This window comes from Acanthisitta chloris, unplaced genomic scaffold, assembly GCF_000695815.1.
Source record: "Acanthisitta chloris isolate BGI_N310 unplaced genomic scaffold, ASM69581v1 scaffold35441, whole genome shotgun sequence".
Classification (NCBI taxonomy): Eukaryota; Metazoa; Chordata; class Aves; order Passeriformes; family Acanthisittidae; genus Acanthisitta; species Acanthisitta chloris.
The window spans coordinates 12,443-26,785 of NW_008655981.1; the positions used below are offsets into that span (position 1 = coordinate 12,443).

The window sequence follows — 14,343 nt, forward strand, 5'->3', positions numbered from 1 at the left end:
ACGGCACCACCATCTCCAGCCTGTCCATGAACAAGGATGGCCTGATCGGAGGTGTGACGAACCCCAACGAGGTGTTCTGCTCCGTGCCCGGACGCCTCTCCCTCCTCAGCTCCACCTCCAAGTACAAGGTGACGGTCGGGGAGGTGCAGAGGAGGCTCTCACCCCCCGAGTGTCTCAACGCCTCTCTGCTCGGGGGGGTCCTCCGCAGGTAAGCTGCTCCAAGGTCCACAGGACCTGCGTTCAGCACCGGCTCTTACCCCTCAGACCATCAGAGATAAGAATTCCTGGGCTGTGGTATATTGGGAAATAGGTTTTTTGTTGCTTTTTCTTCTTTTGTTTCAAGCCTCACAGCTTAAATTAGGATTACGGTTATTTTAACACTCATTGCATTGGTTTATTTTTTCCCCCCCTCTTTGTTTTCTCCTTTCAGAGCCAAATCAAAAAATGGAGGTCGGTGTTTAAGGGAAAGGTTAGAGAAAATTGGACTAAATCTACCTGCAGGAAGGCGCAAAGCTGCCAACGTCACTCTGCTGACATCCCTGGTGGAAGGTAAGAGCCACTCCCTGTCCCACCGAGGCTGGGAGTGCTGAGACCTCCATCCCTTCATTTCCAGCTTTCCACAAACCAGAGTATAGAGCTGGTACCTCCAAATGAGCCTGGGAATGGCCCTGTGTAAGTCTCCATGCTGAGCCAAGTGTGTCCTTTTAAATGAGCAGAGCCTTGGGAAGGCAGAGGGGAGAACACAAATTAAGCCAAGACAGTAAATACCCAAGAAAATGCCCAAGCAGGGGGGTGGAAAGGGATGGAACTCTGCAGGGGATGAGGGAGACATCAAGGAGCCATCAGCGAGCTCTGAGGTGCTGCAGGTGGAGGTGAGATGTGCAGGTGTTGTCCTTGGAGCGAGGCACCAAGGGCTGATCTGTGTGTGAGCTGCCTCTGCCCAAAGCCACTCGGCTGTTTCCTCCCCTCCTGCTGCTCTGCACCATGGAAATGATGATGTCGAAGGGACACGGGACACAAACAGACGGAATGCCAGCCCCGAGCTCCGGAATCCTTTGTGTCCCCGCAGCTGCCTGCGGATCCCGCATAGAAAACCATCCCCATTGTCGCCGGCAAATTAAATGAGCCGCTTCATTAGGCGGAGCTGTTACCCAGGGCAGTCGGTTCCCGCTGAATGAAAGGCTGATTTCCATGAAGAGAAAAGGAAGAAGAGAAAGGAGGGAAGAAAAGTGCGGTTTGATTTCAGGTGGCTGCTGATGGTTTGATTCCCGCTGACCAGCTCACAGTAAATCAGAGCAGTGCCATGTGTGTTGGATGGATAGAATTTCCTCCTGCACTAAGCCTGATGGTGCCAGGAGATGTTCCTCTGCCTGCCAAAGTCCTCTGAGAGCTCTGCCCCAGTGTCTCCTCCCTGGGGTCTGACTGAGTGTGGCCTGAACACCTCTCCCTGGAGCCAGACTGCCCCGTGCCCCCAGCATCTCTCTAATCCAACATCCAAACTGCCTTTAAAACCTTCAGCCACTCACACACCCACGGAGGAAATAAATCCTGGCTCCAGCCCTGGGGTCACTCAACCCTTTTTGATCATCCCAGGAACAGTTTCCCAGCAGTTTTTCAACACAAAAACAACTGCAGTTCTGATTCTTTAGGTTTACCTGATTTGCTCCTTGTTTGGAGGAGGAGACGAAGTGAAAAGTACTGTCATTCTGTGGGAAGGACAGACACTTCCCTGTCTCAGCCGGAGCTGGGGTGGGATCTGGGTTAATGCTGGGAGGATGGATGGCCTAATACGTGTGAGCAGCAGGGGGGCCATCAAATGAGCTCTGCCTGCCCGAGCAGGATTTCGGGTGTTGGGCATGATCAATTGCCATCAGCTCTGATTATTTCCACAGGGACGCCTGGAGATGGATCAATTCCATCCATGGGTGGGCATTTCCACGGGGTGATGGATACGCTGCCTGTGCCTCCAGCCCGAGGGCCACAGCTCATCGCAGGAGGACCTAACCCCCTTCCTGCTGCCCCTTCCCCACTGCAGTCACAGGGCTGGGGTGGCTCTTTCACCCTCTGGCCCCTGTTTCAAACTCTGCGCAGTTTGAAAAGGCCAAGCAGGAAATCTGGGAAGACGTAGGGAGAGAAAGAGGCAGCAGGGGATGTGCCAGTGAGAAATGCCTCTGCTGTTCTTCCTTTTGGAGTCACACCTCACCTGCTCCAACCCAGCACCTTCTGCTGCTCCCCTAAGAACCAGGAAAGATCCAGCTGCTGTTTGGAGCTGGCTGTGGCTCGTTTAGCCCACGTAGACTAATTGCCTTACAGATGAGAATAGAAACTCACAGTGGTGTCTTTGCACCAAGAGCTGAAGGTGGGCAGAGCTCCTGGGTGGACACTGAGGCAGGGAAGTGCCCCAGTCCCACCAGAGAGGTGGCTGGAGCTGCTGCAGAAGTGCTGCTCTCACCCCAGTGCTGACACAGCTTGTTGGTGTGTCCTGCTTGCAGGTGAAGCCATTCACCTGGCTCGGGACTTCGGCTACGTCTGCGAAACAGAGTTCCCAGCCAAGGCGGCGGCAGAGTACCTGTGCCGCCAGCACTCCGACCCCACGGAGCTCCACACCCGCAAAAACATGCTGCTGGCCACCAAGTGAGTACAATGGCAACGAGCCACTGGTGTGCTTGGTGCCCACAGCCCGGGAGGGCAGTGCTGCCCCCAGTTTGCTCCCCTGTGGGGAAGGGGTGGGCTCACGTGCTGCAGGAAGATGTGCAGCAGCACAGTGAATGGGCTGCATGGACCAAAGGGTTTGCTCCTCTGTGGGAGAGGGTGATCTCACCCCAAGGAGCGTTTTGGCACTGCTACGCATGCCCCTTCCAAGCAGGAGCAGTGCCAGTGACTCCAACTCTGCATCCAGGGGCTTTCCCCAGGCTGGAGGTGAAAACTCCCAGAAGAAAGGTGGATGTTTGGGCAGGGAGCAGGCAAAGAATCCCCAAACACACTCAGACTTGTGGCTGCCCCATCCCTGAGTGTGTTTAAGGCCAGGCTGGATGGATCCCTGAGCAACCTGCTCTAGTGGAAGTTGTTCCTACCCAATGCAGAAGGTGGTTCTGGATGAGCTTTAGGGTCCCTTCTAAGCTAAACCATTCTGGGATTCTCTGACTCTCCGTCCTGCTGCTCCACACCAGCATTACAGTGACCAAACCTCTCTCTTCCAGGCAAATTTGCAAAGAGTTTGCAGACTTGATAGCCCAGGATCGGTCCCCGCTGGGGAACAGCCGCCCCTCACTCATCCTGGAGCCTGGAGTGCAGAGCTGCCTGACCCACTTCAGCCTCATCACCCACGGCTTCGGGGGCCCTGCGATCTGTGCTGCGCTCACCGCCTTCCAGAACTACCTGCTGGAGTCCCTCAAGGGGCTGGACAAAATATTCATGAACAGCACAGGGAACGGGCACACAGCTGGGGACTCCAAAGCCTCAGAAAAGGAGGTGAAGCATCGGAAATAACGCGCTGCCTCCTGCCCTCCCACGGCTCCCAGGGGAGACACGACCCACTGCACTGTTTTCTGAACTGCTGTGTTCGAATGTGGGAGGAAACTCATAAAGCAAACCAAGAAAAGACAAAAAAAAAAAAAAAGAGAAGAGTTAAGAATTGAAGAAGAGAACAGCCCTAGTGGATGTGATGAGGCCCAGGGAAGCCAGGCCCATGGCTCTGGGGTTTTGCAGGAAGCCAAGTCATGTGCAATTTGATTTTGTTTTGTTCGTTTGGAAACCCATAGTGAAATCCTGATGTGCTCCAGGAGTTGGTTCCAGCTGAAAAACTGAAAGAGCAAAAGCCTTATCAGTGCTCGGAGCAGGAGCTGTTTCCCCACCCACAGCCCAATCCCAACACCAGGCCAAGGAAAATTGCCAGCAGAACTGCTTTGGATTTAAAGCAGGTCCAGACTTCGTTTACAGCTTCGAATTGGACTCCCTGTGGGTTTTACCATGGGCTGAGGAGCCCCAGGCCATGGCACAGGGAGGAAGGACCACAGAGCCAACGCGTCCCGGGGCAGGACCGGGGAGAGCCTGGTCCTGGGAGAAGCAGGTAAAGTCAAACCCAGGACTAACCAGAACTCCACAACTTACAGATAACAGCACACGAGTCTCTGAAAGTACTAACAATACTAGTTAATAAAGCACAAGGAGCAGAACTTGAACGAGGCCAAACTGAACTCTTGGAAATCTGTAAATATTTATTTATGTGTAATTAAAATCGGAAAGTTTTAAAATGTCCAGTGCAAGTTATTTATATCAAACTGAGTTGGGGTTTTTTTTGTTTTGTTTTGCCTTTTTTTTGTTCTGTTTTGGGTTGTTTTGGTTGGGTTTTTTTTTCCTGAAAGACGAAAATCTTTGGATTTTCTGCCATTAGAAATGGGAATGAAGTTTTGGATCCACCAAACTGTAGCATGGACGAACTAGGCTGTGATGATAATGACTCTAGAAGTTCTGCAGGATTTTGTACTTGCTGTTGTTTCTCTTAATGCTGCAATAGATGTACAACACCCACACCACAATGTCATTCTCATGCTCTTAATAAACCTCTTTTTATTTGAAGAAAACACCTCCATCGTCTTTGTGAACAAGGACCTTTCTGCCTCAGTGGTTGTAGCTTGAAATTGTAGAGATTAATTTCATGGAATTTATGTGAGGAGAGGCTGAGGGAGCTGGGGGTGTTCAGCCTGGAGAAGAGGAGGCTCAGGGGAGACCTTCTCACCCTCTGCAACTCCCTGCCAGGAGGTTGGAGTCAGGTGGGGGTTGGTCTCTTCTCCCAGGACAAGAGGGCACAGACTCAGCTCTGCCAGGGGAGGGTTAGGTTGGAGATTAGGAAGAGATTTTTTACAGAGAGAGTGCTCAGGCATTGGAATGTGCTGCCCAGGGAGGTGGTGGATTCACCATCCCTGGAGGTTTTCAAGCTGAGACTGGATGTGGCACTTAGTGCCATGGTCTGGTGACCACGGTAGGGTTGGACTTGATGATCTTGGAGGTCTCTTCCAACCAGGTTGGTTCTGTGATTCCATGGCATGAAATGATATAGATGTAAGGAAGACTCCTCAGTTTCAGTGCTGGGATTGAGTGATGCCAGAGGCAGCACTCAGGGAGTGACAGGAGCTCATGCCCAACGTCCTCAGCCCTTGCGGCGCCGGCGCCGCCATAGACAAAGAGTGAGATGATGTGTTTGCTTCAGAACGACTCAGGGTAGTCAAATCCAAACCCGTCTGTGAAGAGCTGCAGAAGGACCTCATGGTATCAGGGATAAATTAGCAGATAAAATAACCCCAGTAACTCCAGGCAGTGAAGCTCCAAATTAGCTGCAGCGTTCGTGGCAGGAGGACTCTGTGCTTGAAGTCTTCCCTGCACATCCACTGCTCCTCACAGCAAGGGGCTGGGCAGATGGAACAGGTCTGAGCCACAGCAACACTCTCTGTCTGGACCCTCCTCAGTCATACCTGAAGAGTTTCTCTGGAGGTGCAGAATTGGCTGATGATAGTAGAGGGAAAAAAAACCCAAATTGTCCCAAAAGACACCACAAGAGGTTTGAAACAAACCTTCTCCCTTTCAGAAAGGTGTGAAAGGAAACATCTCATGTCCTACTATAATTTGTGGGATGGCTCAGCATCAGAAACTTGCATCTAAATATTCCCTTCAAAGCTTAGGGAGGCATTTAAATTGGGAATCGGATTGGAAACATCCCTTGGTATGAGGTTTGTGAAAGCAAAGACCTAAACGACGGGATCTGCAGGTCTGGTTTTGCTCTGGAGCATCCCAAAGGAAGAGTCAAGGAGCAAGGAGGAGCCAGGAAGCAGAATGGAAATACTCCAGACACATCAGAGGTTTGTTTACACTTCAAAGCCAGTTGGGATAATGAGGGTGTGAGCACAAAACTATTCCTGTCTAGAACTATTCCTGTTCTGCATCAGCATAATCCACATTTAAATGGATTATGCTAAAGGAGAGTAAGGTGCTTTTGTGCTCCAATACAGGTTTCCCTATGTGGGGTTATTTAGGATGACTCTCCCGAAGTAATTCCCTTTGGTTCAGTATCAGAGCAGAGCCAGCGACGCCACAGGATGAAAGTGTGTGTGCCCCTGTCCTATCCTGGCCTGAAACATCCTTCCCTAATTCCACCCCATTATGCAAACCTGGCTGGGCCGGGGCACTTTGAATATCAAGGAATTCTTAGACACAGCAGCGATGAGCAACACAGACAGAGAACCAGGATCTGCCTCCAGTAATTACACGCCACATCCATCGGGTGCTCAACACCTCCCTCCTCACCTCCCTCTTGGGGACCTGCAAGTCTCTGGAATGTTTTATGAGGAACAGTCTGGGGCCTCCAGTGACCCGGCAGTGGGAGGAAGTTGGATGGTTTGGATTCACTTGTTGATGCCAGCACAGATGCTCAAGACCTGTGACGGACACATAACATAGGATCAACGCTCTAAAAGCATCAAGGCTTGCCAAAATTGTGGACACCCTCATTCCTGTGGGCCCACAGAGATACCCAGAAGGGTCAGGGGTTGTGCCAGGCCCGTTCTTGTCCTTGTCTTGCTCTGGAGTTCTCTCCCAGCTCGATGTCAAACGAGGCCATCCCCTGCCATGTCCTCTGCCTCTCCCTCCTCACAGCAAAAACAGCCACTTTACACAATTTGGGGCTCAGCCTTGGCAGAAATTCCCACACTGATTACAAATCTTATCGTGGGAAAATACCCAGGATTGTATCAAAGAGTAAAAATAGATCCAGGCTCGTGGTTTCTACGCTCGTTACGGAACAGGCTGGAATTTCAGTCCTGAAGGGGAACCGAAACCGAAAAAGCCTTTTTTGAATTAATTTTGAATGAATGACAAATCCAGGGAAACCACATGCCAATCCCTGACAAGTGAGAAAGAGAGAGAACAGTAAGGAAAACTCTTCATTCCCCCAGAGTCAGCTGTCCCAAGGGCAAACTGAGGGGCACGCGGAGCTGCCTCGTTAACGCCAGGGAGCAGAGGCTGTGCTGGAATTCCACATGGCTCTGGACAGACTAAGTAATTGCCTTTAAGCAGGACCTTAAAAGCAACAGGGTAATAACAGCTCTCGGTGTGAAACAACCCAATAAGCAGAGCTTGCTGACCTGTAGTTAATGCATTCCTTGGTGTAGGAGAGTCCATTAAAGTCCCAGGTTTGTATGCAGAATTCAAGGAGCCACACGGCCTGGGAGCAAGGGAAGTTTGTCCTGTTAGGGCAACTGAATCAAAACACCCAGAGTGGAAAGGTTTTCAGACCAGGCAGTATAATAACTGTTGTCTGGGAGGGTGACACGGAGATTGTGGACAGCAGCACGGGGTGATGTGCAGCCTGTGGAGCCTCCGTGCACCTCCCCTGGAATCTGGCCATGCTGGGCCAGGAGTGGCATTTGGGTCTTCCTGCCTCACCTCCTCCACATGGCAAAGAATTCCCTCTGCAGCCACCTGAGCATCGCTGCATTCCCAATGGGACTCCATAACCAGCACCAATAATTGCAGACACTGAGGATCCTCTTAAGGTCTGTCCCCACGTCACGTTCCCAGGGGGTTTATGGCTCAGCATGAAGTGAAACTTTTCAGAAAAGGAGCATGTCCTATGAGACCATTTCATCTAATCCAGATATCTGTGTTTCAGGAGGGTTGAATTCACGTTCCTGCAGTTCCTTATTGTGCCATCAGGCACCAAACCCTTGAATTAGACTCTGTGCAGAAGGATCTTACCCCCAAATTTGGGCTTCAACAGACAAGTTTACAAAGGCAATAGCTACCTGGACTCACAGGAAACAGATGTGACACACAGAGCTGAAGGGAGTTAAGGAAAAAGTTGGGATTCAAACCTAAATACATCAACCCTAGCACCACAACTAAAAAATAATATCCTAACCCAAAACTGTTTCAACAGTTTGTTTTGAAGATATAACCTGCAAATTCACTGTTCTATTTCCAATGAGAAAAAGTCCATTCCTGCAGGAATCCTTGTTCTGCTTTGCTGCCTGCTCGCTCCATGTGGAAACCAAGGTAGGAAAGCATCAGGACAGGGAGGCAGGACGTGGAATGCAGCTGCTGCAGGCACTGCTGAGGAGGAGGAGGAGGAAGAGGCTGGTGGCAAGGCCAGTTTGCTCAGTTTGGACCATGAAAACAGCCTTTCTTACACCTCGTGGTAATGTGCTGCTGTTTTGCCTCTTAAATGGACCCTGGCACCACAAGGAATTGCTCCAGCCCAGGCCTCCCACTCCTGACCCACTTTCGTTTCATCCCCTCCCTCCACAGCCCTGTCATCCAGCACCTTAGGAGCTCCTATTGTGGCTTTTGGAGTTTCCTGCTAATTTGGTCATCACAGGGATCCTCCTGGAGCACACAGCAATCACCACTCAGGATCAGACCAGTCCTGGAGCACAGATAACTCTGGCTCAGCCCCCGTCAGGTTCTCCCTGGGAGACAGACAGGGTTGGGCACAGTTCTCCAGGGCCAAAGTGGGAATAGGCACATCCTCAGCCCTGCAAGGGCATGGATGGGGACAGGGATGGGGACAGGGACATCACCCCTGGGCAGAGCACAGCCAGGTGGTTTCCAGGCAGCTTTCAGGCCAACTGAAGCATTCAGCTCCCCCCAGGAAAGTGAACAAGGCAAAGGAGGTGAGAAAACCCTACTGAGCATCCTTCAGAATGTTTGGAATAAGGACCACGTAGATAATCTATCCTGTAAGTCTTATCTGGGAAAGTAGAAAACTTAGATAAAAAGGTTAAAAAAAACCCCAAGGAAATGTTTTAAAGTATTCTTCCAAAAAGTTGTCAGTGCCTTTGAACCTGCTCAGCCAAGGAGCAAATCAGCAAACCCTGTGAGGGAAAATAGCTCCGTTCAGCTCTGTCCAGGGCAGAGATGTGTTTGATTAAATCCACGTGTTAATAAGCTTTTTCACAGCTTTTTGAACATAAAGAACCTTTTGCTCCAGTTCTCTGCAAATCTGAGAGCCAACATGGAAACCAAACCCAAACTCCTGTGGTTTCACAGCTCCTAAACACATCAGCAGGAGTTAACCTCAGATCCAGAGGGATGGAAGCACAGGAGATGCAGCTCACAGGACCAGCCCTGCCCTGGCTCAGCAGCACCAAGGGAAGCACCAACACACCTTGGGATGTCAGATGTGCCCGAGCAAAGCCCCAGGTGTGATGTCCTGGGCTGGTTCCTCATGTGCTTTGGCTGGACACTGTCAGACAAATGAAATCAAACCCCTGTTTTAATTGTTCTCTTCTTGAAGGTGCTTGCTCAGAGCTATGTGAATTTAGGGATGGTTACAAGAAGAGAAACAGGTTTGAACCTTATCACTTGAAATGAGAGAAAATCAGGACCAAGTAAGCCCTGGGAATCCATTTATACCCCACACTCAGCCCTGCCCAGGAACAGAAGTTCCAAAGATTCCAGAAATTGCTGCTCAAAAGAAGGGAAGAAAACCACAAAATGAGCTGACAGCTTCGGAAATGTTTTCCCAATTCCCGTGTCAGTCTGGTTATGTACTTGGAAGTTTCTGATCCCCATATAATCCAGCTGGGGACATTTTAATTACACAGACAAGTGCATTTTCTGCTCAGCCCAGGCCCATAATGACACCCTTCAGCCACAGCTCAGCACACTAAAGGCTTGTTGGGAGGGAGCAAATGGATGTGTTGGAGCATCCCACATTCCAAGCAGCCATTGCAGACTTCTCCCCAGTACTTTTTTAAGCAAACTTTGCTGTGGGATCACAGAAAGTTCTTTGAAAACTCTATCCCATGGTGCTGCAGCTTTTCCTCCCCAGCAGAGCTGCTGATAAAATCCTGTGAGCATCCTTGCTCCGAGCACATGTCCAGAGCAGTTTTGCAAGGGAGAAGGGCATTATCCTAAAAAACCTGAATATATAACTTCTCTTCACATCCCTACTTGGATCACCCAGGAGAGGACAGATTGCAGCTGCTCTGGTTGTTTTGGCAGTTCACTGCCTTCCCTTGTGGGAACAGGGATAATTATCATGGGACAACTGTCCAACACTTGTGAAACATCAAATGTGGATCTTCCAAGGGAAGGAACAGCCTTGCACATCCCACCTGTCCCTGCTGGATGGGGGAACCTCTCCCCATGAGCTCTGTGAGCATCAGAGGATCTGCAGGGCAGGAAGAGGCCAAACAAGTTTGGGAGGAGGTGGCAGAGTGCAAGATCACTGACCTCTGATGAACCCAGAGGCCGGGGAGACACACAGGTGCTCCCCACACACCCAAAGCTCTGGGAGCAGGGAATGGCATCTGCTGCATTCCCAGGCGATACACAGCAAGAAGAGACTGAGCCCCACTGAAGCTCACAGGGCTTTGGGTCAACAATCCCAAAACACTGGCACAAAATATGATGGAGCTTCCTCTGTCTGCTGGAAAGGAACTCGAGGAGAATCCCTATTTTCCTGCTTGAACATAAACACTATAAATATTTGACAACATCAAGGAATTCTCTGCTAAGCAAAAGGTGACTTACCCAAATGGAAACACACTGAGCCAAGAAATCTCTTCAGAGAATTTGGTGATTGGTTTGGTCCCACCTGGGGCTGAGCTGATCTACAGCTCACAGATGATACCACACTCCTGGCACCCAGATCTGCCCACATTTTAGATTTGATCAGCAGAATTTAATTTTTCACAGATCTTGCTAAGCTTTGCTGTATGACAAGGGGAAGAAACCCATCCTGGCAGTCCTGAAGCAGATCCTGTCAGACACCCTCTCCCCCTTCCCCAGAGCCAAGGCTTTCTCTCCCTTCCACAGCTGTCTCCAGTTAGACTACATGAATCAGCTTATTAGATAATGACCTAATTGCACATTAGCACAGAAACAAAACACTTAAACTGTCACTTCACATTTCCAAGACAACTAACTTATTTTTTGACACAGTCCTCAGCCAGTCAGGGGAACTCAGAGATCCAAACCAACACAGTCAAGGGCATGGAAGGTAGACAAGTTGTGTATTTTAATTCCACCGTTTCCATTCTGCTGCTTTTCTCTTTGAATCTGTTGAAACCACTGATGTCTGTTTGGTTTGATCAGTGAGAATTTCCTGCACTAAATGCCTGTTGATGGCTGATAACAACCAGCGTAAGGTTAAACCTCTAAAGAATTAAAAATGGCTTGAAGGATAAACTTCTCACAGGTAGGATAAATTCACTACTCCTTGAATTCATACAGTGCTTCCCAGGTGGCAAAGTTAGAGGTTTTCCTTCCTGGAATGCCAAGTTATTTCAGACAAAAGGGATATTCTGTCCCTGCTTCAGATGGGAAAATGGACTCAACCAAATCCTGTGAGCATAATCCCTAATGTCAGCCCTGGCATGGGCAAAAGCTTCTTGGAGGAACCTACTGTCAAAACTGGGGACAAGAGCAAAGGAAAACACATCTCTGGGAGAGCTCAGCCTGATCTCTCCCCTCTGCTCCCACAGCTTCACTCCCAAAAGTGACAGCTCCGTTTGGTGGCAAAGCTTCTGCCAACAGTTCATCCCCACAAGCAGAAGTCACTCACAGGCTCTGAGAATCCTCTGCAGGATTGCTCCAAGTGTGGTTTATTCCTCTGGGTTTGGGGATTATTGCTGGGAGTCTCCACAACGGCACTCCGGCTCTGTAAACTGATCCTGGAGCTATGTCCAAGCTCTGGAGAGATGAGCTGGTGATGATCTGCTCCTCAGGAAAACACCATCCTTAAACAGGAAACCCAACAGCAGAAAAAGGGCCTTGTTAACTCTTGGGGCCCTGAGGCTCTGGGAGTAGAACATATGGGAGGAATTACAGGAAGGCACAGCAGAGCAGTTTGCTGTGGCCACAGTGCCCTGGGAACACTCTGCCTTACTCTACAACACTCGTTTTGTATAATGTGACCCAGAAAAACAGCAGAAAGCAGCGTTTTCTTGCAGTGCTCAGTTCTGCCTGTCATGGCAAACAGGCACTCTGAACTGGGCAGGTGAATTATTGCCTGGATTCCAGGCAAAATCAGGATTTCCAAACCTTTAGGGTTCAACTTGAGGCAGGTGAGAAGTTTTCTTCTCTTCTAGTAACTTAAAACAGTGACTTTTCCAACAGATTCTATATATTACTGTTGAAAGTTGGTTCCTGAATTTCAAGACCAGCACTGCAGACCTTTAGAAAAGTAAGTTACACATAACTTCTATCTAGCGAAAGTATGAGAGTTTTCCTTTGTAAATTCTTGGAAAGCCCTCAAAAAAATCTACTTTGGTAGAGACTACAGTCCAACCTCCTCAGGAGCCAATTCCTTTGTTCCTGGTTTGGAATCAAGGGCTGCATTTATTCATTCCTGGAGGTTGCTGCTCCCTTGGCTTTGGATACAACCCCTTGGATCTCCCTCTCCACGGGGGATTCAGACCCTGGCCCTGCCCTCAGGCAAAACACATGTTCCACTCCAGCCTGAGTCCAGCCAGGGAATCATTGTTTTATGTTTCTTAATCACCTGCATGCAAGGAGGTGTCAGAGGACACTGCAGGCAGGTTCCCAGCTCAGCCTGGAGGTGAGACCTCTGACTCCTCCACTGTGATATGCAGTGACAAAACAGCCCCTCAGCTCAGCCCCTCTGCACTGAGGAGCTTGAGGTGAGACAAGAAAACTGCAAAAACACTCAGCATCAGTGGGGAAACAAGTTAGAGCTGCTGCATTAAGCTGAGGGAGGGCAAAGGGTGTGGAGCTGCAAATTTCTGGGGTGCCATTAGGGAAGTCTCAGTGTCCTCCAGTTCTCCCCCATCCCACAAGACAGGAACACTTGGTTTTCCAGGCTGACACCATGTAGGGGCAGAAACAAACACTCAACCACACAACTGAGGCAAGGCCAGAGAGTTGGGTCTGTGACTTCCCACTCCCCCTGGGAACTTGGCTGTTGTGCCATGACACAAGTAATAGTCTACACACCCATCCTCCTGTTTCCAAGATTCTTTTCCCAAGCTCATTCAAGCACAAAGTAAGCACCCAAAGCACTTTTAACACAGTTCAAGTCCCAGTAAAAACTTATCTCGGAAGAATCACTTCTGGGCAGGCCACAAGTATCAGCCACGTGAGGATTCTCCAAGGTTGTTCCAGGCATGGGTTTGTAGGGAAGCAGTATCTAGAGCCTGGAGGGACCAGGGAACACTCTCATGGAAACAAGGCTCCAGCTAGTCCAAAGATTTCTAAGTGCTGCAGTTTTGTTTCTCACTGAACCGTTTCCATGGACTTAAATGCAGAGATGCATCAATTCAGAAATGTCACACAATTGACACATCAGTTTCTACTTAAAATACCATTTACTTTCTATTTAATGAGCTTCTGTGCCAGCAGAATGTGGCTCCTTCCAAGCCACAGACCCACAACCAGCTGAGCTGAAAGTGCATTTGAAATCCATTCTGCTGGAAAAAATCTTTTCCTTCACCTTTCACTTGGATGGAAACTAAATGTATCAAAGGCCAATTAAGTCTCTGGAAACCTGATTGTTGTTTTATAATGCAAACAGTGGAAACACCTTCAGGAAAATCAAGTAGATGCTGCTTCTCTGGCATGGAACACTTGCCTGGGGTTTGCTGAGCTTTAGTGATGAGAAGGGACAACAGCACACGGTCACCTAGAAAACACAGCACCAGGTTTCTACACAGAAGAGACCTGGAGAGCAGTGAAATCTCAGCAAAGGAAAGATAAAGATCCTGGATGTGCACCCAAGAACTGTAAATCAAATTTTACCCTCACTGTGGGTTTACCTAAACCCTCTCAGGGAGGATCAGTGCAATGAAAAGACAGAACCGGTTAAATAAATGTCAGACTTTATTGGAGCTCCCACTGAGTCCATGACTCGTGTGCTTCACATGGATACAAAACAACCCCAAAGGTGAAAAGAGGAGACAGCTGAAGAAAGGCGTAGGGGGCTAGGACACCACTTTTGTGAGAGGGATGTTGGGCATGTCGTGGATCCCCTCCTTGTCGATGAATCGCGCGTTGAACGAGGTCAGGTTCAGGATGAAACGTTTCTGGAGCTGTTCAGCAAAGACAGAAACACAGAGAGATGAGACTCAGCACTGAAACAGAAGAGGATAATTGGAGAGAGGTGGTGATGCACATCAAAACTCCCATCCTGGTTCTAGTGGAGTCAGAGAATCGTCAGGGTTGGAAGAGATAGAGTCCAACTGTTAATCAAGTCCAGCTGTTAATGACCTGAAAGATTAGGAACTCAGTGGGGTTTTCCCTGCTCAGGAATGAATTAGTGTGAGTTCATCCTCTGCTGTAAGACAATCCATGCCAGACAAGCCTAGGCTAGAGAGGCAAAATTTCAGCAGG

The 14,343-nt window shown here is 49.4% G+C and overlaps 2 protein-coding genes across 3 annotated transcripts in view; one reads left to right on the forward strand and one right to left on the reverse strand.

Annotated features, from left to right (window-relative positions):
- Positions 1 to 2: 2 nt before the first annotated feature.
- TFAP2E (transcription factor AP-2 epsilon (activating enhancer binding protein 2 epsilon)) lies at positions 3 to 3,489 on the forward strand (the record flags this gene model as incomplete). The annotated part of the gene is made up of 4 exons (XM_009084146.1): positions 3 to 208; positions 431 to 549; positions 2,493 to 2,634; positions 3,201 to 3,489. Coding segments are annotated over 4 exons (756 nt in total), but the record flags the coding sequence as incomplete, so codon positions are not given.
- A 10,324-nt stretch (positions 3,490 to 13,813) lies between these two features.
- Positions 13,814 to 14,343, reverse strand: part of PSMB2 (proteasome (prosome, macropain) subunit, beta type, 2) — an 8,848-nt gene continuing 8,318 nt past the window's right edge. The window contains exon 6 of one of the 2 annotated variants that reach the window (XM_009084144.1): positions 13,814 to 14,042. In XM_009084144.1, the coding sequence (XP_009082392.1) occupies positions 13,935 to 14,042 (108 nt within the window). In that variant the 3' untranslated portion in view covers positions 13,814 to 13,934. The remainder of the gene's footprint in view (positions 14,043 to 14,343) is intronic. The other variant, XM_009084145.1, reaches the window with a different exon arrangement.